We start from the raw sequence: 24,368 nt of genomic DNA, 5'->3' as shown, positions 1-24,368 counted from the left end.
AGGGGTCCCCACCTTTGAGCTGCGCGCCCTCAACCGCGCACTCAGTGGTCTCCACCTACGACGGGCCGTGCGCCCACAACTCCCACGAAGGGGTCCCCACTGGCGGGCCTCACCCCGTCAACCTCCCACGGAGGACCACCCGTGGGCCGCGGGTTCTCAACCGCGCACCTAGGCACGCCCTGAAAAAACGCACAGACGCGCCCCTACTTAGGGGCTCAACGTCTTCACCCACAGAGGGAGCCCTACTCGCGGGCCGCGCGCACTCAACTGCGCGCGGAGGGGTCTCCATCCGTGCAGTACGCACGGGCCCTGAACCACGCACGGAGGGGTCCCCGGCCGTGCGCCCTCACCTCCCAAGAAGGGGTCCCCACCCGCGGACCGGGCGCCCTCACTCGCACACCGACGGGTTCCCCACCCACCCTCGCCCGCGCGGGTCGCGCGCTCACCCAGGCAGCCAAGCAGGTCGCAAGCGGTGGCGGCGCGCACGATGCGCACGGAGGCGGGGACGCGGGCCGAGGTCGCCGGCGAGGCTGAGGCGATCCCGGGGCTCGCGGGCCGGCGCCCGGGCCGCAGCTGCAGGAGGCCGAGCGCCAGGCGGAGCGCGCCGCTACCCAGACACAGCGCGTGGAAAGCCCGCGGCTGGAAGCCCAGCGCGAGCCGCGTGGCGGCGTCCCGCGTGGGGCAGCAGAAGGTGGCTAGTCGCGGAGAGGCCATGGGTCGTGCTGGGGACGCGCGCGGCTCGGGTCTGCCTGCCGGCCTGAGTCATGTGCTGGGCGCGGGGGCCGCGGGGAGGGGGCGTCATGTGCCCTGGCCCTCCCCGCTGCCCCCGCCTGATCCCCGCCCCGCGCTAGCAGAAAAGGCGCCAGGCTCGGCGAGGGCAGCGCGGAACGCCACGAGGCCTCACGAGGGTGATGCTTGGTAGCGAGGAGGAGGGGTGGGGGCAGAGAGCTCAGGGTCGGGAAGTCCGCGCTCTCGCCCGTCAGCAGGCCTTCCCGGGGGGCTGCTGCTGCTGCTGCTGCTAAGTCACTTCAGTTGTGTCCGACTCTGTGCGACCCCATAGACGGCAGCCCAGCAGGCATCCCCGTCCCTGGGATTCTCCAGGCAAGAACACTGGAGTGGGTTGCCATTTCCTTCTCCAATGCATGTAAGTGAAAAGTGAAAGTGAAGTCGCTCAGTCGTGTCTGACTCTTAGGGACCCCATGGACTGCAGCCTACTAGGCTCCTCCATCCATGGGATTTTCCAGGCAAGAATACTGGAGTGGGGTGCCATTGCCTTCTCCTCCCGGGGGGTGGGGGTGGTTAATTCTCCAGAACCCGGAGCCCTCAACAGTGCTGTCTCATCTTAACCTATCTCCCCCAGAAACCGCTTGCTCTTGCCAGGTCTGAGCAGTCTGAGTCGCTGACATCCTTCATTTTGATCCGTTGCCAGTTCATAAACAGTGACCTTGCAGTGATTAGCATGAAAATACTGCTTTTCTGTGGCCCCCCTCCGCCAGGGAAATCACCCCACAGAGCTAGGACTTTTGCTTGGAATCAACAAACCTTTGAAGAAAGGGGAAACTCTTTTGCCAAACTGGACACACACACACATACACACACACACACGTTTTATACCTTCTGCTGCTGCTGCTGCTGCTGCTAAGTCACTTCAGTCGTGTCCGACTCTGTGCGACCCCATAGACGGCAGCCCACCAGGCTCCCCGGTCCTTGGGATTCTCCAGGCAAGAACACTGGAGTGGGCTGCCATTTCCTTCTCCAATGCACAAAAGTGAAAGTGAAGTCGCTCAGTTGTGTCCGAGTCTTAGCGACCCCATGGACGGTAGCCTACCAGGCTCCTCCATCCATGGGATTTCCCAGGCAAGAGTACTGGAGTGGGGTGCCATTGCCTTCTCCTTTATACCTTCAGGTCTGCTCAATTTTTACTCATCTCAACAATGTAGGGTTAGATTTTTCACATTGTATGTTAGCTTTCAAGAGTAACTCTCTTTAGGAAAAAAAAAAAAAGTTCAAGTTTATTCAGATTTTCTTAAAGTGTGTTAGTTGCTCATTCGTGTTCGAGTCTTTGCAATCCCGTGGACTGTAGCCCGCCAGGCTCCTCTGTCCATGGGATTCTCCAGGCAAAAATACTGGAGTGGGTTGCCATGTCCTCCTCCAGGGGATCTTCCGGACGCAGGGATTGAACCCAGGTCTCCTTCATTGCACGTGGATTCTTTACCAAGTTAGCCACCAGGGAAGCCAAACTGCTTTAATTTTTAGAGGAACTGCATTAAACATTGAAAATCATGCTGAATTCTATACGCATAAAAGTTTCAAAATGATATTAGTACTATTGGTAATATATTGAGTGGACTTGAAAAAAAAAACTCTTCAAGTTGAAAATATAAGAGCCTCATCTAAGTTATGGCTTTACTAAAAGTGAAAGTGAAAGCCCCTCAGTCGTGTCAGACTCTTTGCGACCCCATGGACTATACCATCCATAGAATTCTCTAGGGCAGAATACTGGAGTGGGTAGCCTTTCTCTTCTCCAGGGGATCTTTCCAACCCAGGGATCGGACCCAGGTCTCCCACATTGCAGGCAGATTCTTCACTAATCAAAATTTGAAAAAAAAAGAAAGAAAGAAAAACACCAGCTCCATCATACTTATCATCAGGAAATTTAACAGGTCCATTTGCAGCCGGGAGCAGACAGTCTTTGACCTCCTCCCAGCAGTAAACATGAGGTCTCAGAATTTTTCCAACCAGACGTAAGGCATCTCTATGCTTTTCCTCCACCGTCTCCCACGCCAGCGGCTCATCTCCATTTCTACCACCAGCTTTGCAGTTTTACGTAAGACAGAGCTTGGCCTCAGCTCCTCAGCCTTCATCCTGGAAAACCACAGGACTGGGCTTCTGTTGGGGCGGAAGGCAGAGGGGAGGTCACTGCCAGATGGAAGCAGGGCCTCTAACCTGGAGCTGCAAACGCTACCACTTCAGAAAGATCCAGGCTGGCTTGTCTGGAAGCAGGGGCAGCTGCTCTGATAGAAGTCAGAACACACACTGATGGTGTTGAAACCTTAACCCCCCTTGGAGAGTATGCACTTGCTTGTAAACACAGGACAAACCGTCGTATGACTACTCCCAAGACCCTGATTCCTTCAGAGAGTGGAGATCTCAGTACCTGTTTGGAGCAGTTGATCTTCTATTTCCTTGGCTCCTGGAAAGCAGAACATTCTTTTGGAAGATCGTGTGTGGAACGTGCCTTAAAAGATGAAAATGCCGCGTTTGTCCATTTGCCCTGATGCCAAAGATTTGGGGGGTGGATCTGTGCAACAGCGTCACTGCATTTCGGCCTCTGTTTCTGCCCAGTGTCTCCAGAACGGACAAAACTGCTCAAGGTTGCCTACAGAGCTTTAAGCGGATGAAAAAGTGTTGCCGTGGGTTACAGCTTGGCATGCAACTCCTTTTCTGCCCCCCAACCCCCACCCCGGGGGAATTCAGTAGCTCTGTAAATATTGCACATAGTGGGTGGGTTTTGAACCTGGGCTTAGTGGCTCAGAAGATCAAGAATCTGCCTGCAATGCGGGCGACCAGGGTTCCATCCGAGATCAGGATGATCCCCTGGAGAAGGGAACAGCAGCTAGCCACTCCAGGATTCTTGCCTGGAGAATTGCGTGGACAGAGGAGCTGGCGGGCTACAGGCCATGGGGTCACAAAGAGTCAGACTATGAGTGAGCTACTGAGAGTTAGAAGCCAGAGTCTGACTTGTGGTTTTTGTGGGGAATTAACCTCACCTGACTTGGCTTCCTGAAGGAAACCCAGTCTTTGTTCTGAAGAGATAGCAGAAATGGATGGCTTGAGAAATAGTGCCTAAGAGAGCAGTCAGCAGAACATTCAATGCTGGAGCCATCTGACTAAGTCTTGAGCTCCATCTCTCAGCCTGCAAAGAGACGAGCCCAGGCTGGAAAGGACAGGGTGGGGTTTGTGTCCAGAGACAAAGAAGGAACCCAAGCTAACGCGAGTATCCTTATCCGACTGCCTTCCAGTTCAGTGTTGGCTGCACCGGACAACTTCAAGTCTGGCTTAACTGGCACCCCCCATCCTGGTGGCTCACCTTTCTGTCTCTAGTTTCTGTCCAAGGCAGCAGAAGACATGTGACGTGTCCAAGCTCACAGAGGTCATAGAGCTGAGACTTCAATCCAGGCAGGTCACTCCCTAAGCTCCAGCAGGGAATACGAGGTTCACCGCCCCGTCAATGTGAGTGTCCGCAAAGGGGTCAGAAGGACCGAAGCACTCTCTGCAACTCAGCATCTCGAAGCAAGAAGAAGTCCACTTTTGAGAGGCTGGAGGCAGGTCGCAGGTGGTCTCAGATGTGATGGCATCTGAATGTCACTGCACTTTGAAGGAAGTGTGTTTTGGGGGAGTGCTGTGGTCCATGCACCGGTTGGAAAAGTTTCCAGAGATGAGGCAGAATGAGAGGAGAAGAGAGTTTATGAGAGTGCAGTATGGGATATGCTGTTAGAACAGAGGGCTGGCTCAAGGGAGAGCCGATCCCTTTGATGGGCTAGCAGCCCATTTTTATAGCCTCAAGACAGAAAATTCCTACTAGAAGGATGGCATTAGGTGATTAGTTAGGATGCTATGTGTGGTAAGTTGCTTCACTTGTGTCCAGCTCTTTCTGTGATCCTATGGGCTGTAGCCCACCAGGCTCCTGTGTCCCTGGGATTCTCCAGGCAAGAATACTGGAGTATTCTTGCCATGACCTCCTCCAGGGGATCTTCCCAAACCAGGGACTGAACCCGAGTCTCTTATGTCTCATGCATTGGCAAGCAGTTTGTTTACCTCAAGTACCACTTGAGAACCCCCTAGGATGCTATTGGGTGGATAACAGAGTGGGTATTTTAGCTCATATGGGGTCAGGAAACTGGCAAGTTTAGATCTGGAGGCTCAGGGCAACAGTTGCTATAGGACTTAATCAGTTCCAGAGATTTTTATCCTGTGACCTTGGTCCAAGGGCTCCATGCCTGTGACCTTGGTATAGGGCTCCACAGGGAGGTCTATAGGATGGACACATATATCAGTTCAGTTCAGTCGCTCAGTCGTGTCCAACTCTTTGCTACCCCATGGACTGCAGCACTCCAGGCCTCCCTATCCATCACCAACTGCTGGAGTTTACTCAAACTCATGTGTCCATTGACACATATACACACGTATTTCAACCTTCATTTAAATGTTATGTTTCTTTCAGTGGCACATTATGCTAATGCTAAGTTGATTCAGTCGTGTCTGACTCTGTGTGACCTCATAGATGGCAGCCCACCAGGGTCCTCCATCCACAGGACTCTCCAGGCAAGAACACTGGAGTGGGTTGCCATTTCCTTTTCCTTGCCGCACAGTATAGTAACATAGTAAAGTGAGATGACTGTTTCTGGGCAGCCACGTGCTCCGAAGTCAGAGCTCAGATATCTAACAAAAAGGCAGTCTGCTCACTAACCACAGACTCTAACTTCGAAATGACTGCTATATTGCTTATGGAAGCAGCCAAGAGCAGGCACTAGGAAATCCACATGAACTTCAAGGGCTTGGCTTGTGGCGAGAACTCATGTTTGCAGATGACACAGATTTATATGCCGCTGGTTGCACACACGGTGGAAACGTGTGTCTGATACACAGACCAGAGCAACAGCTCCATCTCAGAGGGACCAAAATGCACTCACAGAGAAAGTGTGGGTCAGTCCGCCCCTTGAGTTGAACGTGGTGGCGCTTCCTTTCCGGTCTTTGGGTCCCATTGTGATGCCCTTGGTTGAACATCCACAGTGAACCATGTACGTAACCCCGGTCTCTCAAACCAGTGACAACACTTGAGTCTATTAAGGGGTCAGAGAACTTTATTCTGAAGAGAAAAATGAAAGTGAAAGTTGCTCAAAAATGCAAGTGAAAGTCACTCAGTCATGTCTGACTCTTTGCAACCCCGTGGACTATACAGTCCTTGGAATTCTCCAGGCCACAATACTGGAGTGGGTAGCCTTTCCCTTCTCCAGGGGATCTTCCCAACCCAGGGATCAAACCCAGGTCTCCCGCTTTGCGGGTGGATTCTTTACCAGCTGAGCCACCAAGGAAGCCCAGGAATACTGGAGTGGATAGCGTTTCCCTTCTCCAGGGGATCTTCCTAACTCAGGGATTGAACCCATGTCTCCTGCACTGCAGGCAGATTCTTTACCAGCTGAGCCACCAGGGAAGCCCTGTTCTGAGGAGGCCAGACAGTACATATTTTAGCCTTTGCAAGCTGCATGGTCTCTGTGGCAGTTACCCACCACTGCCCTGGGAGCCCCAGAGTAGCCACTGGCAGAAGGTAAGTGAATGGATGGGGCATGGTACCAATAAAGCTTTATTTAGAAAAGGAGACAGCCACACACCACAGGACAGTAGGAGCTTAGTTTCCTGGAGATCTTACATTCTCTGCCAGGGAATCCATGCCCCCTGCAGTGGACGTACAGAGTCTGAACCACTGGACCATCAGGTGAGTCCCAATCTAAAATTATTCTGAAATGTAAGCAACTGTATTGTTTTAAAAGCCAATCACACAATAGTTCCTGCAGGCTTTCTACAAGTCTAATTGTGCAGAGGTAAGGAATGACAACCTATCCAACTTTTAGAAACATGCTATGTGTGCCCAGAAGAAGTCTTTCCGTTGCAGTAAAAACTCCACCACCTTTCAGACAGCAGTCCTGCGTCACTCCTTGTTATTTCTACTGCTAGTGAAATACTTCTACGTTCCTTGAAGGGGTCATATAGACTCAGTTGAAAGAAATGTTTTGGCCAGCAGCCAGTGAAGGAATTTCCAGCACCCAAAGCAGTAGCCCTCGAACACCAAAGAAGCAGAGGCTTCTTTTTCAGCGTCCTGCGTCCTGTGAAGCCCTTGAATTATCAGCTTTAAGGATACACAGATGACCAGTCCCTTTTGCCGTGTGTGTGTGTGTGTGTGTGTGTGTGCGTGCGTGTGTGTGGCTGTGACTGTACTGGGAGTGAGAAGGAGGAAATGGGAGAGACTTTGTGTGTCTGTGCTAAGTCGGGATTCTTTGTGACCCCATGGACCGTAGCCCGCCAGGCTCCTCTGTCCATGGGATTCTCCAGGCAGGAATACTGGAGTGGGTTGTCATGCCCTTGAGTTCCCCTGAGCAGTGATCAAAGCTGTGCCCCCTGCATTGGCAGCATGGAGTCTTAACCACTGGACCACCAGGGAAGTCCCATCTAAGAATCTCCTACAAGTATCTCTATTGGATTTTTTGGCTTCCCAGGTGGCCCAGGGGTAAAGAATCTGTCTGCAGGAGAAGCAGTTTCAATCCCTGGGTCGGTAAGATTGCTTAGACAAGAAAATGGCAACCCACTCCAGTCTTCTTGCCTGGAGAATCTCATGGACAGAGGAGCCTGGTGGGCTACAGTCCATAAGGTTGCAGAGTGGGACACAACTTATTGAATGAACGTGCACTCACTGTTTTTGTTTTTCCCCTTAAAATGTGCCATATGAAGCTAGAAAGGCATTTATTGCATAATCACCCAAGTGATATCATAGCGAAGGAGGAGAAATTTCATTCTGCTTTTGGGCAAAGCAGTACATTTGAGGTTATCTTGCTGAAATCTCACATGTGGAATCTTTTTTTGCAGCTTCGAAATCGCTTGCCTTGGTTTCCACTAGACCCGCCTTGATGACCCCGGTGTTGCATTTTCATTCTGCAATTTCACAGGCAGAACTATCCCCAAGTTACAGGCAGGTTGGGTCCCAGAAGGCGTTCAAGATTTGAAAAAGACGTTCCCAAATATAATACTAGGGATGAAGGTAAGTAAGGGTGCCAGGTGGGTGTCAGAGCTCCTGTGCTCTCAGGAGCCTCAAGCCTGCCCCTTGGCCAGTGTTGTGATCTCCAGACCCTGACCACAGCTGAGGGTCACTCATGGGGTGGTGACCGTGGCCCAGGCTGGGGGCTACTTCACACATCTTCTTTATCCATTCATCTGCTGATGGACATCTAGGTTGCTTCCATGTCCTGGCTATTCTAAATAGTGCTGCTCTGAACTTTGGTCCATTATCTTTTTGAATCATGTTCTTCTCTGAATATATGCCCAGGAATGGGATTGCTGGATCATATGGTAACTCTGTATTCAGTTTTTAAAGGAACCTCCATACTGTTCTCCATAGTAACTGCATCAACTTACATTCCCACCAACAGTGTAGGAGGTTCCGTTTTTCCCCACCCCTCCTCTGGCATTTATTATCTGCAGACTTTTTAATACCATTCTGACTGGTGTGACGCAATATCCCATGGTGGTTTCGATTTGCATTTCCTTTTATTGGTGATGTTCAGCGTTTTTCCATGTGGCCTGTTGGCCATCTGTATGTCTTCTTTGGAGAAATATCTATCTAGGTCTTCTGCTGGTAGGTATCCCAGATCTTGGAGAAGGAAACGGCAAGCCACTCCAGTGTTCTTGCCTGGAGAATTCCCTGGACAGAGGAGCCTGGTGGGCCACAGCCCATGGGGTGGCAAAGAGTCGCACACGACTGAGTGACTGAGACATGCCAAATCTTTATGTGAGGGCTTCCCTGGGGGGTAGTCCTCCCTTGGCAGAAGGTTGGGGACTAGGCTTCTGCAAGCACCACCTGAGGTCAGTGGATTGTTAGCCTGACTCCTCCTCACGAAGGGGAGCTGTGGAAATCAGCTGTGGGGCTTTAGTCAGGCTTCTTCCAAACTAACTGGCAAAGTCCCCTTCATTCTCCAGGACACCTATGAGTGGTTTCCATTTCTCCAGTAAGCTGACTAAATGTTCCCCAAAGATGACAGGTCCGGATCCTGGAAAACCCGTCAACGTTATCTTATTTGGAAAAAAAGAAAAAGTTCTTTGCAGATGTGATTAAAATAAGAATTTTGAGATGCAGAAGCGAGAGTTGATTCTTTAGGTGGGACTTTAGGGCAAACACAAGAAGCACCTATAGCCATACGAAGGTGGAAGGGGGGAGGAGCAGAGTCTCCGCTAGCGCCTCCAGACATGTTATAGCCCCACTATAACCTTTTTTAAAAATGTACGTGTGTGTGCTCACTAAGTCGTGTCCGACTCTGCCACGCTGTGGACTGCAGCCCGCCAGGCTCCTCTGTCCATGGGATTTCCCAGGCAAGAATCCCGGAGTGGGTTATTCTTCATTGGGCTGCGCCAGCTCTTAGTTGTGGCTTGTGGGATCTTGGTTCCCCGACCAGGGATCGAACCTGGGCCCCCTGCACTGGGGGTGCAGAGTGTTAGCCGCTGGACCGCCAGGGAAGTCCCTTCTGCTGACACCCTGATTCCAGACTTCAGACCTCCCGAAGGGAAAGAATAGCTCTTCACTAGCGATGTTACATTATTACTACAGCCCTCGGAAAGGTAAGACAGTATTGGGAAAGCATCTCAGATTCCATCTGCCTGAATGAAACTCATAATTGCCTCCCTTCAAGTGTGCGTCTGCCTGAAATTCCCTTCAGGAGCCCCTCAACTCAGCTAACTTCAGCCAAAAACCCAGGAAGTTGTTTTTGATGGCCTCCAACCCCCGAGATATACACCAGCCCTAGGGGAGGTGGGGTATGGAGACTCGGGACAGATTCAAAATGAACTCTGAGTTCATGTGCTAGGCTGCCACCAAGTCCTGATGCTCGCAACTTCGCCACAGAGAACAATCCTTTCTTTGCCCCTGGGGTCCCCACCTGAACCATCACCCCACCTCCTCTCAGCCAGCAGCATACTAGCTCAGTCATTCCTTCCAGGAGGTGTTTTCAAACCCTTCAGAGGAAAAAAAAAAAGTGGATGAGAAGGAAACACAAGAGGTCTATTTATTTCTTTTTTCTTTTCTTCTCTACTTGGATTTCTCTGATGCGGATGAACCTTTTGCAGGGAAAAGCCATTTTGCACGTTAATTGTGCCCTCATTGTTTCATGGAAGCTAATGACGTTTTCTTTATGGCCAGAGTGAATGTTTCATATTTCTTGCATCCTTTACATTCCTTCGCAAGTCCTCCCTGGTGCTGGACAAGTCAAAAGCCCTCAAGAAATACATGCTCATTGGCTACCTAATTAAAAGAAAAAAAAAACATTGAAAAATAACCAATAGCTTTCTAAAAATGTACTTTAAAATACAAAAATGCTTGGAACTTCCCTGGCAGTCCATTGGCTACGACTTGGCGCCAGGTCAGGGAACTACGATCCCAGGAGCCACACCGCCTAGTCAAAAACAGAAATCAATGAAAACTTTTGCAATAGTAATTTCATCTAAGTACTCTTGTCTTTTTTAAGGACTATTGATCTGCATAGTTAGGTATTGCTTTATATACCTGTGTGTGTATATTTTTTTAACCATTATGTATTCACTGTGTGTGCTGAGTCGCTGAGTGCTGTCTGACTCTTTGCGACCCCCATGGACTGTAACCTGCCCTCCTCCAGGGGATCTTCCCGACCCAGAGATGGAACCCTCATCTCTTACATCTCCTGCATTGGCAGGCGGGTTCTTTACCACTGGCACCACCTGGGAAACTCACAGAGCTCTCTGGGGTCTCCTTTATAAAGCCCTAATCCCATTCTACAAGACCTTTTAGAACTAACACCCAAAAAAGATGTCCTTTTCATTATAGGGGACTGGAATGCAAAAGTAGGAAGTCAAGAAACACCTGGAGTAACAGGCAAATTTGGCCTTGGAATACGGAATGAAGCAGGGCAAAGGGAATAGAGTTTTGCCAAGAGAACGCACTGGTCATAGCAAACACCTTCTTCCAATAACACCAGAGAAGACTCTACACATGGACATCACCAGATGGTCAACACCGAAATCAGATTGGTTATATTCTTTGCAGCCAAAGATGGAGAAGCTCTATACAGTCAGCAAAAACAAGACTGGGAGCTGACTGTGGCTCAGATCATGAACTCCTTATTGCCAAATTCAGACTTAAATTGAAGAAAGTAGGGAAAACTACTAGACCATTTAGGTATGACCTAAATCAAATTCCTTATGATTATACAGGGGAAGTGAGAAATAGATTTAAGGGATTAGATCTGATAGATAGAGTGCCTGATGAACTATGGACGGAGGTTCGTGACATTGTACAGGAGACAGGGATCAAGACCATCCCCATGGAAAAGAAATGTAAAAAAGCAAAATGGCTGTCTGGGGAGGCCTTACAAATAGCTGTGAAAAGAAGAGAAGCGAAAAGCAAAGGAGAAAAGGAAAGATATAAGCATGTGAATGCAGAGTTCCAAAGGATAGCAAGTAGAGATAAGAAAGCCTTCCTCAGAGATCAATGAAAAGAAATAGAGGAAAATAACAGAATGGGAAAGACTAGAGATCTCTTCAAGAAAATTAGAGATACCAAGGGAACATTTCATGCAAAGATGGGCTCGATAAAGGACAGAAATTGTATGGACCTAACAGAAGCAGAAGATATTAAGAAGAGATGGCAAGAATACACAGAAGAACTGTACAAAAAAGATCTTCACGACCCAGATGATCATGATGGTATGATCACTCACCTAGAGCCAGACATCTTGGAATGTGAAGTCAAGTGGGCCTTAGGAAGCATCACTACGAACAAAGCTAGTGGAGGTGATGGAATTCCAGTTGAGCTCTTCCAAATCCTGAAAGATGATGCTGTGAAAGTGCTGCACCCAATATGCCAGCAAATTTGGAAAACTCAGCAGTGGCCACAGGACTGGAAAAGGTCAGTTTTCATTCCAATCCCAAAGAAAGGCAATGCCAAAGAATGCTCAAACTACCGCACAATTGCACTCATCTCACATGCTAGTAAAGTAATGCTCAAAATTCTCCAAGCCAGGCTTCAGCAATATGTGGACCATCAACTTCCAGATGTTCAAGCTGGTTTTAGAGAAGGCAGAGGAACCAGAGATCAAATTGCCAACATCCGCTGGATCATCGAAAAAGCAAGAGAGTTCCAGAAAACATCTATTTCTGCTTTATTGACTATGCCAAAGCTTTTGACTGTGTGGATCACAATAAACTGTGGAAAATTCTGAAAGAGATGGGAATACCAGACCATCTGACCTGCCTCTTGAGAAACCTATATGCAGGTCAGGAAGCAACAGTTAGAACTGGACATGGCACAACAGACTGGTTCCAAATAGGAAAAGGAGTACATCAAGGCTGTATATTGTCACCTTGCTTATTTAACTTATATGCAGAGAACATCATGAGAAACGCTGGGCTGGAAGAAGCACAAGCTGGAATCAAGATTGCCCGGAGAAATATCAATAACCTCAGATATGCAGATGACACCACCCTTATGGCAGAAAGTGAAGAGGAACTAAAAAGCTTCTTGATGAAAGTGAAAGAGGAGAGTGAAAAAGTTGGCTTAAAGCTCAACACTCAGAAAACTAAGATCATGGCATCCGGCCCCATCACTTCATACCAAATAGATGGGAAAACAGTGGAAACAGTGGCTGACTTTATTCTTTTGGGCTCCAAAATCACTGCAGATAGTGACTGCAGCCATGAAATTAAAAGATGCTTGCTCCCTGGAAGGAAAGTTATGACCAACCTAGACAGCATATTAAAAAGCAGAGACATTACTTTACCAACAAAAGTCTGTCTCATCAAGGCTATGGTTTTTCCAGTGGTTATGCATGGATGTGAGAGTTGGACTATAAAGAAAGCTGAGTGCCAAAGAACTGATGCTTTTGAGCTGCAGTGTTGGAGAAGACTCTTGAGAGTCCCTTGGACTGCAAGGAAATCCAACCAGTCCATCCTAAAGGAGATCAGTCCTGAATGTTGATTGGAAGGCCTGATGATGAAGCTGAACCGCCAATAGTGGCCACCTGATGGGAAGAGCTGACTTATTTGAAAAGACCCTGATGCTGGGAAAGATTGAGGGCAGGAGGAGAAGGGGACGACAGAATGAGATGGTTGGATGGCGTCACCGACTCAATGGACATGAGTTTGGGTAAACTCTGGGAGTTGGCGATGGACAGGGAGGCCTGGCGTGCTGTTGTCCATGGGGTCACACATAGTCAGACACAACTGAGTGACTGAACTGAACTGATCTGAACCGAAGCGCAGACTTGGAGCTGTGGCTCAAGAAGAAATTGTCGTCAATGGATCTGACCACCTCTGTGAGCCTTTCCAAAGAAGGTTTACAGCCAAGACTCTCAACACAGAAGCGTCTCTCTGAAGTCACCCATTCTGAGTTTGACAGCCCCAAAGAAATGTTTTCTTCCAACAGCCAGAGAGCTCAGAGAAGAATTCACTTCTGTAGATGAGGACTCAGCCTCTGGCTCTTCCTCCAGTAGATTTTAGAGCAAGGCAAGGGCTCCCAAGAGCCAGGACAGATGGGTGTTAACAAATGAGATGTACTCTCCAGGGCTGCTGTTAATTGCTCAGTCGTGTCCCACTCTATGTGACCCATGGACTGTAGCCCACCAGCCTCCTCGTGCATGGGGCTTCTCCAGGCCAGAATACTGGAGCGCATCGCCATGCCCTCCACCAGGAGATCCTCCTGGTGAAGGGATGGAACCCCGCTCTTCCGCATGGCAGGCGGATTCTTTACTGAGCCACCAGGGAAGCCCAATTAGGTATATAGTCTCTTCTAGTTGCCAGCACGAAACTTGGCCCTTCTCAGATATATTTTTAAAATTTATTGATTTATATTTTTTGGCTGCGCTGGTGTCTCCGTTACTGCTCTCGGGCTTTCTCTAGTTGCAGCAAATGGGGACCAGCCAGGAGAGGTGTGGGGTGCCATGTTTTTGGTGCAGGAGCTCTACTGCCCTCAGGCTCAGCAGTTACGACCCACAACCCACGGGCTTAGTCACCCTCTGGCACGTGGCCTCCTGCTGGCCCTGTGAAAAAGGTGTCTCAGTATGCTTGAGCTTACAAACTGAAAGGTACTTGACCCTATAATTTGAAACATACAAGGAAAATTCTGGAACTCCATCCTTCATTACATTTTATAGTTATACATCTGTTAGAATAAAAAATTAAACAATCTGTGCTCTATTTCATGAAGAGGATTAGCTACTGATTGAATCTCTTCCCTGGTGGCTCAGACAGTAAAGAATATGCCTGCAGTGTGGGAGATCCAGGTTCAATCCCTGGGTTGGGAAGATCCCCTGGAGAAGGGAATGGCAATCCACTCCAGTATTCTTGCCTGGGGAATTCCATGGCAGAGGAGCCTGGCGGGCTATAGTCCATGGGGTGTCAAAGAAGCAGACACAACTGGAGGACGAACACATACAGACATAAATCTCTAAAAGTTGATCCAATTCGCCTTGTTGACCGATGCTCTGCTTGTTGATAAGTGAAAGCAGGACCACTTTCATTTCGCTTATCTCTGCTCTATCAAAGGAAATAAACCTTAGACTTGACAAGGTGGAACACACATTCCTGAGACTATCAAATGTCTAGGTTTGGATGCTCAGAGGGTCCAAAAGGATAGACGCTCAGTCTCAAGTCCTAAGCAATGAAGATGAATGTCCAAAAATTGAGAAAATCCACAGAATAAATGTGCTCTGTCTTTTGTTCTTTGTAGAACAAAACCGACATTCCTGTTGTTCAGTCACTAAGTCATGTCCGACTCTTTGTGACCCCAGGGATTGCAGCACACCAGGCTTCCCTGTCCTTCACTATCTCCTGGAGCTTGCTCAAACTCATGTCCAGCCAGTCAGTGATGCCATCCAACCATCTCATCCTCTGTCGTCCCCTTCTCCTCCTGCCTTCAGTCTTTTCCAGCATCAGGGTCTTTTCCAATGAGTCAGCTTTTCACATCAGGTGATGCTTTCGAACTGTGGTGTTGGACAAGACTCTTGAGAGTCCCCTGGACTGCAAGGAGATCCAACCAGTCCATCCTAAAGGAAATCAGTCCTGAATATTCAGGACTTATGCTTAAGGACTGATGCTTAAGCTGAAGCTCCAGTACTTTGGCCCCCTGTTGTGAAAAGCTAGATGCTGACAAACACACTGTACTCTGGGAAATTCTGCCTGAGTTGTTAGTTATTAGAAAAGAAAGCTGTCACCAGCAGAAGTCCACATGGGCTCAATGTCATACTGAATGCTTCCCAAAGGGGTGCAAGTTGGTACATTTTGGCTATGCCTTTCATTCACAAAGCAGAGGTAATGTCACACCACGGATGATTGACAGTCTTGTCATGACATGTGAAACGTGATACAGAAGCCTCAGTGTGACGGGACCACAGACAGACGGGCTCAACTGTGTAATCCCAGGAATGTTGAAAGATTTATGAGGGGCTAAGAGAAGGGCACCTATCTGACAGCAGGCTTGGTGTTGTCTCTTGCAGCATGTTTATTAATGTCAATATAGACTGTGGCTTTATAAATATTCAACTGATGCTAAGCAGAAAGCAAAGAGGAACTAAAGCACCTCTTGATGAAAGTGAAACAGTAGAGTGAAAAAACTGACTTAAAACTGAACATTTGAAAAATGAAGATCATGGCAACTGGTCCCATCACTTCGTGGCAAATAGATGGGGAAACAATGGAAACAGTGACAGACTTTATTTTCTTGGGCTCCAAAATCACTGCAGATGGTGACTGCAGCCATGAAATTAAAGCTCCTCGGAAGAAAAGCTATGACCAACCTAGCCAGCATATTAAAAAGCAGAGAGATTACTTTGCAGACAAAGGTCTATCTAGTCAAAGCTATGGTTTTCCCAATAGTCATGAATGGATGAGAGAGTTGGACCATGAAAAAAGTTGAGTGCAGAAGAATTGATGCTTTTCAACTGTGGTGTTGCAGAAGACTCTTGAGAGTCCCTTGGACTGCAAGGAGATCAAACCAGTCCATCCTAAAGTAAATCAGTCCTGAATGTCCACTGGAAGGACCGATGCTGAAGCTGAAGCTCCAATACTTTGGCCACCTGATGCGAAGAACTTACCCATTTGAAAAGACCCTGATGCTGGGAAAGATTGAGGGCGGGAGGAGAAGGGGATGACAGAGGATGAGATGGTTGAGTGGCATCACTGACTCAATAGACATGAGTTTGAGCAAGCTCCAGGAGTTGGTGATGGACAGGGAGGCCTGGAGTGCTGCAGTCCACAGGGTTGTAAAGAGTCAGACATGACTGAATGACTGAACTGACTGAGTGAAGCTGGAAGGGATGCCTTATGTGAAGATTAAAAAAAAAAAAGCTCAGCAGCATGATGTTTAGTGAGGATGTAGGTAAAATTACACCTGAATTCAAGGAATGACAGTATAACCCCTCTGACTGGCAGATGGGTGATCAGACAACGATTACACAGTGAATGAAGTGAATGAAAATGTGATAGACCACTGCTGCTGTGATTTATGGAGACAAGGATTTCATGCTTTAGTGGACCGAGTGGTCTGAATTTCAGCCCTAGCTAAGATCTAAGGTTTAAATTGAGATTTTTTTTAGTCAACACCAGCTTTCGGGCTGGGAGTGACCAGTGGGAGGGTGAGGGGAGCAGCACTGTGTTGTGAAAGTGAAAGTTGGACTCTTTGTGACCCCATGGACTGTAGAGTCCATTGGATTCTCCAGGCCAGAATACTGGAGTAGGTAGCCTTTCCCTTCTCCAGGGCATCTTCCCAACCCACGGATGGAACCCAGGTCTCCCCCATTGCACAGTTCTTTACCAGCTGAGCCACAAGGGAGGCCTGGTGTTGGGACAGGGCACATCCAAAAACTGTAGGTGCATTTATATGGTCTTTCATCTTTTGGTTGATTGTGTGCTCAATCGCACAGGGTGTCCAGCTCTTTGTGACCCCATGGACTGTAGCCCACCAGGCTCCTCTGTCCAAGGGATTCTCCAGGCAAGAATACTGGACCGGGTTGCCATGCCCTCCTCCAGGGGATCTTTCCCACCTAGGGATGAAACCTAGTGTCCGCGGCCTCTCCTGCCTGTTGTCCGGGCGCGGGAAAAGGCTGGGTTTCAAGCCGCTGCCCCAGCCAGACCTCTGGCCCCACGGGGAGCGCCACTCACCCCCGCGCCCACCCCCCCCAGGTCACAGCCCCGAGCTGCAGCCGTAGTCCGCAGCTTCCTACTCCCCGCGGGCGGGCGGAAGTCCCAAGCGCGCCTCCACCCAAGGCCCCCTCACCTCGGTGCACCCGCCTCTAGGCTCCTTACACTCTCTGGGCATCTCGCGGCAGCCCAAGCGCGTCCTGCCCCTTGATCTGCAGCGGCGCGAGCCCCCAACCAACGCGCGGGATCAGCTCTTCCCCCATCGCGCGCAGTGCGCGACCCCCTTTCCTGTGGGCGTGCCTCGAGCCACGAGTCCCCCGTTTCCAGCGCGCGCAGGCGCCCCCCAACCCCGGCACGCGCGGCCCCAGCCCCCACTTCCTGCGTGCGCGGGGCCAGCCCTTCCCCCGGCGCGAGCCCTACCTTTCCGACGCACATGGCGACCTTTCCTACGCACATGCCGCGAGCCTCCTTTTCCTGTGTGCACTGGGTCCCCCGGCATGCGTGGCACGAGCCCTCACTTTTTGTGCGCTCGGCACCCCTGGCACGAGTCCCGCTTCTTGGATGCGTGGCGGGAGCCGCCCCTTCTTGCGCGCGAGGGGCTCCCCGGCACGCGCCGCGCGAGCCCCCACTTCCTGTGCGTGCGCCACAGCGCGAGCCCCCCGGTTCCTGCACGCGCGGGGTCAGCCCTCCTCCAGGCACGCACGCACGGCGCGACCCCCCCCCCCCTTCCTGCCCACGTGGCGCGGCGCAAGCCCCCCTTTTTGCGCGCGCGGATACCCGCCACCCGTGGCGCGAGTCCCCCTTCCTTTGCACTCGGGGACCTCCGGCACGCGTAGCGCGAGCCCCTGCTTCCTGGGTACGTGGAGAGAGCCCCCACTTATTGCGGGCGCGGGGCCCCCTTGGGACGCGCGGAGCGAGTTCTCACTTTCTGCACTCGCGGGGTCAGCCCTCACCCGTGTGCGCGCGGCGTGAGCCCCCGACCCCAGCGCATGCGGCATGGTGCGAGCCCCCCTTCCTGCGCTCGTGAGGCCCCCGGCACGCGTGGAATGAGCCCCCACTTCTTGCGTGCGCGGCAGAAGAACCCCACTTCCGGCGCACAAGGCGCGGCGCGAGAGGCCCCGGGTTCCTGCGCCCGCGGGGTCAGCCCTCCCCCTGGCACGCGCGGCGCAAGCCCCCACCTCCTGGGAGCGTGGCGCGAGCCCCCACCTTGCGCGGGCGGGCCCCCCCAGCCCCGGGACGGGTGTCCTTCCCAGCACACGGAGAGTTCGCCAGTTGAGGGCCGTGTTTCCTCAACTCCCAAGAAGGGGGTCCCCACTCGCGGGACCCACGCCCTCAACGGCATGGAGGGGTTCCCATCCGCGGGCCGTGTGCCCTCAACCGTGTAAGGAGAGGTCCCCACTCGCCGGCCGCGGGCCTCAACTGGGCATACAGGGGTCCCGACCCGTACTGCGCATGCCCAGGAAAACACAGTCGGGTCCCAACTCGCGGGCCTGGCATCCTCACTGGCACACACAGGGGTCCCCACCCCCGTGTCGTGTGCCCTTAACTGCGCACGCAGTGGTCCGCAGCACTGGGCTGTGCGCCCTCAACCGCACACTGAGGGGTCTGCACCTGCGTGCCGTGCGCCCTTAACCGCGCACAGAGGCGTCCCCACGCTCGTGCAGTGGCCCTTAAGCACACACGGAGGGCTTCTCACCCGCGGGCGTGTGCCTTCCACCGCGCATGCAGTGGTCCCCACCACAAGGCTGTGCACCCTCAACCGCTCACGCAGTGGTTCTCACTGGCAGGCCGCGTGCCCTCAAGCACACACAGAGGGATCCCAATTTGCGGGCCACGCACCATCAACCGCCCACGAATGGGTCCTCAAGGCTGTACGTGCACCCTCAACTGCACACCAAGGATTCCTCACCCCTGGGCTCTGCGCCCTCAACCGCGCATGAAGTTGTCCTCACCACAAGGCTGTGCGCCCTCCACGCCCATGAAGGGCGTCCCCACTCGTCGGCCATGGCCCTCAACCACGCACGGAGGGGTTCCCACTCACGGGCAGCACGCCCTCAACTGGGCACGGAGGGGTCCCGACCCGCCGTATCCGATCCCTGAAAAATGCACAGATGGGTCCCTACTGGTGGGTCTGGCGTCCTAATCCACACATGGAGAGGACCCTACCGTGGGTCGTGCACCCTCAATCGCGCACTGAGGGGTTCCCACCCGCGGGCCGTGCGTCCACCGCGTACTGAGGGGTCTGCACTCGCGGGCCGTGCGCCCTTAAACGCTCACGGAGGGGTCCCCACTCGAGGGCAGCGAGCCCTCAACTGGGCACAGAGGGGTCTCGACCCGCGGGTCGCACAGGGAGGGGTCCCCACGGCGTTACCTGCGTCCTGAAAATGCATAGATGGGTCCCCACTCGCGGGCAGCGAGCCCTCAATTGGGCACGGAGTGGTCCGCACTCGTGGTGCGCAAGCCCTAGAAAACGCACAGACGGGTCCCTACTCGCAGGCCGGGCGGCCTCACCGCACAAGGAAGTGTCCCCACACGTGGGCCGCGCGCCCTCAACTCCCACTAAAGGGTTTCCTACTCACGAGCCGCGCCACCTCAACCCTGTAAGGAGGAATCCGCAAACGCGGGCCTTGAGCCCTCAACCGCCCACGGCACGGTCCCCACCGAGGTATGGGCGCCCTGCAAAACTCACAGACGGGTCCCTACTCGCGGGCCAGGCATCCTCACCCTCACACGGAGGGGTCCCCATCGTTGAGTCGCGCGTCCTCAACCGCGCACGCAGTAGTCCCCACCTACGACGGGCCGTGCGCCCACAACTACCATGAAGGGGACTCGCGGGGCACTGGCCCTCAACCACTAATAGTCGGGTCCCCACTTGCCGGCCCCGCGCCCTGAACCACGCACGCTCGAGTCCACCACCCGCGGGTCGGGCGTCCTCACTCGCACACCGACGGGTCGCCACCCGCCCGCGCGGGTCGCGCGCTCACCCAGGCAGCCGAGCACGTCGCAAGTGGCGGCGGCGCGCACTATGCCCACGGAGGCGGGGCCGCGGGCCGAGGTTGGCGGCGAGGCCAAGGCGACCTCGGGACCCGCAGGCCGGCGCCCAGGCCGCAGCTGCAGGAGGCTGAGTGCCAGGCGGAGCGCGCCGCTGCCCAGGCATAGCGCGTGGAAAGCCCGCGGCTGGAAGCCCAGCGCGAGCTGCGTGGCAGAGTCCCGCGTGGGGCAGCAGAAGGTGCCGAGGCGCGGGGAGGCCATGGGTTGTGCTGGGGACGCGCGCCGATCAGCCTGAGTCATGTGCTGGACGCGGAGACCGCGGGCAGGGGGCGTCATGTGCCCTGGGCCTCCCCGCGGCCCCCGCCCGACCCCCCGCGCTGGCAGAAAAGGCGCCAGGCTCGGCGAGGGCAGCGCGGAACGCCACGAGGCCTCACGAGGGTGATGCTTGGCAGCGAGGAGGAGGGGTGAGGGGCGGAGAGCTCAGGGTCGGGAAGTCCGCTCTCCCGCCCGTCAGCAGGCCTTCCCGGGGGGCGAGGGAGGTTAATTCTCCAGAACCGGGAGCCCTCAACAGTGCTGTCTCATCTTAACCCATCTCCCCCAGAAACCACGCGCTCTTGCCAGGTCTGACCAGTCTGGGTTTGTGACATCCATTTTGATCCATTGCCAGTTCATAAACAGTGACTGAGCCGTGATTTGTATTAAAATACTGCCTTTCTATGGCCCCTCTCCGCCAGGGAAATCACTCCCACAGAGCTAGGACTTTCGCTTGAAATCAAACCAGACTGGACACACACACACTCTTTCCTGCGCGCGCGGGCCAGCCCTTCCTTACTCCGGCGCGCGCGGTGCGAGCCCCCCCGTTCCTGCCCACGCCTCGCGGCGCGAGCCCCCACTCTTGTGCGCGCGGGGCCCCTCGCCACCTGCGGCGCTAGTCCCTCTTCCTGCGTGCGTGGAGCCACCCCCGGCCCGCACGGCGCGAGACCCCGCTTCCTGGGCGCGCGCCGCGGCGCGTGCCCCCAGGTTCCTGCGCGGGCGGGGTCAGCCCTCCCCACCGGCGCACGCGGCGCTAGCTCCGCCCCTTCCTGCGCACGCGGCGCGACGCGAGCCCCTACTTCTTGCTCGCGCGGAGCCTCCCGTCACGCGCGGCGCAAGCCCCCCGTTCCTGAGCGCGCGGGGCCAGCCCTCCCCGCGGCGCGCGAGGCGCGAGTACGTCCCCTGTTTCTGCGCGCGCGGGGCCAGCCCTCGCCCGGGAGCGCGCGGCGCGAGTCCCCCCCTTTCCTGCGGCGCGGCGCGAGACCGCAGTTTCTGCGCGCGCGTGGGGCCAGCCCTTGACCCGTACGCGCACGGCGCGAGGCCGCTCCCTTGTGCGCACGCGGCGCGAGTATCCCCCTTTTCTGCGCGCGCGGCGCCACTCGAGTACCCTGGTTCTTGCGCGCGCGGGCCAGTCCTTTGCCCGGCACGCGCGGCGCGAGCCACTCCTTGCGCGCGCGGGTTCAGCCCTCCCCCGGGCGCGCGCGGCGCTAGCCCCGCCCCTTCCTGCGCTCGCGGCGCGACGCGAGCCCCCACATCTTGCACGCGTGGAGCCTTCCATCACGCGCGGCGCAAGCCCCCTCGTTCCTGAGCGCGCGGAGCCGGCTTTCCCCCCGGCGCGCGCGGCGCGCGAACCAGCCCCGCTTCCTACGCGCGCGGTGGGGGGCGAGCCCTCAGTTTCTGGGCGCGCGCCGCGGCGTGAGTTCCCCCCGCTTCCCGTTTCTGAGCGCGCCGGGTCAGCCCTCCCACAGGCACGCGCGGTGCCAGACACCGGTTTCTGCGTCCGCGGGGCTAGCGCTCCCCCCGGCGCGCGCAGCACGACGAGAGTCCCCCTTCCCGCGCGCGCGGCGCGAGCCCCCTGTTCTTTCGCGCGCGGCGCGAGCCAAACCCCGTCTCATACGCCCCGCCCCCTGCCCCGGAGCGCGCGCCGGGTCCCGCGGCTCCCCGCCCGCTCCCCTCGGGCCCGCCCCCTCCCCGCGGTTCCCCGCCCCCTCCCCGCCAGCCCGCCCCCTCCCCACGTTTCCCCGCCCCCTGCCCGCGGCTCCGCCCCCTCCTCGCATCTCCCCGCCCCCTCCTCGCGGCTCCGCCCCTCCCTGCCGGCCCGCCCCCTCCCCGCGGCTCCCTGACCCCTCCCTGCGGGCCCGCCCCCTCCGGGACCCGCCTTCCCCCGTGCGCAGCGCCGCGAGTCCTCCGTACTCCCTCGCGCCCCTGGCCGGTACTTTCCTTGCAAGTTGCAGCGCAAGTTTGCCCGCGGTCGGCGACAGGGGCGCCGAGAGCCTCCCTCGCCCTCGGCCGGCTGGGCTTCTCCAGAGCATATGGGCGCGGGTCAGGCGGCCCCGGGGGCCTGAGCGGCCGTGCCGCCTTTGCGCCCCGCGCCATGGAGGGCGCCGAGCCCCGCGCGCGGCCGGAGCGACTGGCGGAGGCCGAGGCACGGACGGCCGATGGCGGGCGCCTGGTGGAGGTGCAGCTGAGCGGTGGCGCCCCTTGGGGCTTCACCTTGAAGGGCGGCCGCGAGCACGGCGAGCCGCTGGTCATCACCAAGGTGAGGCGGGGCACGGGACTTGCACGGTGACAGCCGGGAGGTGGCCTCGGGGGGCGGGGGATTCGTCGAGGTCAGGAGCGCCGGGCGAGGGGTGGGGGTGGTTTCGGGTGGCGCCCGGGGCCCGGGACTCGCGTTTGCCTGGGTCCGCTGAGAGAACGTGGGGCGCTGGGACCCGCCTTAGGTGTGTGGTCCGGGCGCCACCTGGGCCGCCCTGCCTTCTTTCCCAGCTCTTTTTGGCTCCCGGCGCCGCCGATAGTTTCAATGGCTCCTGTTTCGGATCTCTCCCCTCCCCCTCTTGGAAGGGGCCCGGCCCTCCGCTGTCACTCCCGGCCTTGGTAGTGGCGGCCTGTACCTGTGGGCCAGCCCAGTGGTCTGGGGGGAACGTTCCCACGTGCGCCGGGTGGACAGAGCCTGCCCCTCCTGTGTTAGCCTGTCTGGATGCTTGTTTCTGCACCCCGCCTTGGACCCGCACCCCTTATCTCTAGGATGTGTGGGCGAGCAGCTGCCGGCAGGCCAGCTTCTCCATTCCCAAAAGCCCATCAATATTTACTGACGTTTGGCTTCCAGCCCTAGATCCGCGGCGCCCTGGATACTTGCAAAAAAAAAAAAAAAAACCCTGAAAGTTTTCAGAGTCCTTTATAAAAATGGGATTTGATAATAAGTTGCTAGTGTGTGTGTCCATGGGGTCGCAAAGAGTCGGACACGACTGAGCGATTGAACTGTGTGTGTGTGTATGTGTGTGTGTGTGTGTAGGGTTTACTTTAGAACTTTGACTTTTTTTGCCTCGAAATAGAAAACCCATATTGAGACTTAGCAGCCGAGCTTGTATAAACCCGTAAAAACACAAAACCAGTCGTTTGGTTTTCCCTTGGTTAAAACTGTCTGTTGGTCAGTTTCTCTTGGAAGGTCTGGGCCACGCCATTCCTGGGGACAAAGTTCTCTTTAAAATGCAAAAAAAAAATTCTTGGCTCGCAGAAGGGTTTGAAGGTGACTTACTGTTTTTTCTCTGCTTTCTTGCTTCACCGCGGCTGGAAGCACTGAACTGACTTCTAACCTGCCCCACCGGATTGCATTTAGGAGGTGGTGTGGCTTTGTTACCTAGATAACAAATGAGAGACCGAACTAATCTTTTTATTTTCTCTCATTTTTTTATGGTTATAAACTAGAGACTCTGAGGGGAAACGTGCACTGAATTTTTGTTGAACTGGGGGTTGAGGCTGTCTTTGTTGTTGTAAATTTCACACAGGTGCAACCTACTAATGCATTGAATTCTTTGAAAAGTAGGAGGCAGCTTAGTGGGCAGACCTTGTGCAGATCTGGTGCTCCCTGCATACCTTACAGCATAGTAGCTTGAGCTTTTTAAATAATGAGTTTTACCAGACATTTCGGATGGTGAAGGTTAAAGATTCACCGGTATCTTACCAGGTGAATCCCCCAAACCTTTAGAACTTCAGGTGTTTCTTTTAAAAAAGAGCACACGCAGATCCAATTCAAGCTGTCTTCCTCGGATCTGTCGTTAGAGCAGATCGAATAAGTGGTACAACATGTTTAAGATAGTGTCTTGCTTTGGGGGCTTCCACTGGGTAAGAAAACTGCCTAAAAATTCAATTGTTTTACCGGAAGCTGGGGAAAAGGATTTCGGAGTACCTCCCCCTTTCTGTGTACCCCAAGTCGTAACACCCCCACCCCCGAGTTCTTAGTGGCGTTACATCTTCCTGTGCAAGAGGGCCCCCCTCTACAAACCGAAGGAGCGGGGCGGTAGAGCCTGTGGACACAAACCAGGGCCTGTGCAGACCACTGGGGGCTGTTGGCTCCGGATTTAGCCCCTGATGGGCTCTCCCGGTAGTTGCTACGGTTTGGGTGTGTGTTGCTGTGTGTG

At 54.4% G+C, this 24,368-nt stretch overlaps 2 protein-coding genes across 2 annotated transcripts in view; one reads left to right on the top strand and one right to left on the bottom strand.

The window, feature by feature from the left end:
- The window catches only part of LOC129639282 (G-protein coupled receptor 143-like), a 36,726-nt gene extending 36,012 nt beyond the window's left edge, over nucleotides 1-714 (bottom strand). Inside the window, exon 1 of the mRNA XM_055564340.1 lies at nucleotides 447-714. Within this exon, the coding sequence (XP_055420315.1) occupies nucleotides 447-714 (268 nt within the window). The remainder of the gene's footprint in view (nucleotides 1-446) is intronic.
- Nucleotides 715-22,164: 21,450 nt separating this feature from the next.
- LOC129638890 (protein Shroom2-like) overlaps nucleotides 22,165-24,368 on the top strand; it is a 140,582-nt gene continuing 138,378 nt past the window's right edge. Inside the window, exon 1 of the mRNA XM_055563613.1 lies at nucleotides 22,165-22,489. Within this exon, the coding sequence (XP_055419588.1) occupies nucleotides 22,325-22,489 (165 nt within the window). The 5' untranslated portion in view covers nucleotides 22,165-22,324. The remainder of the gene's footprint in view (nucleotides 22,490-24,368) is intronic.

This window comes from Bubalus kerabau, chromosome X (genome assembly GCF_029407905.1).
Source record: "Bubalus kerabau isolate K-KA32 ecotype Philippines breed swamp buffalo chromosome X, PCC_UOA_SB_1v2, whole genome shotgun sequence".
Taxonomy (NCBI): Eukaryota; Metazoa; Chordata; class Mammalia; order Artiodactyla; family Bovidae; genus Bubalus; species Bubalus kerabau.
The sequence above is the reverse complement of the archived record's forward strand: the minus strand, read 5'-3'. Positions and strand labels throughout refer to the sequence as shown.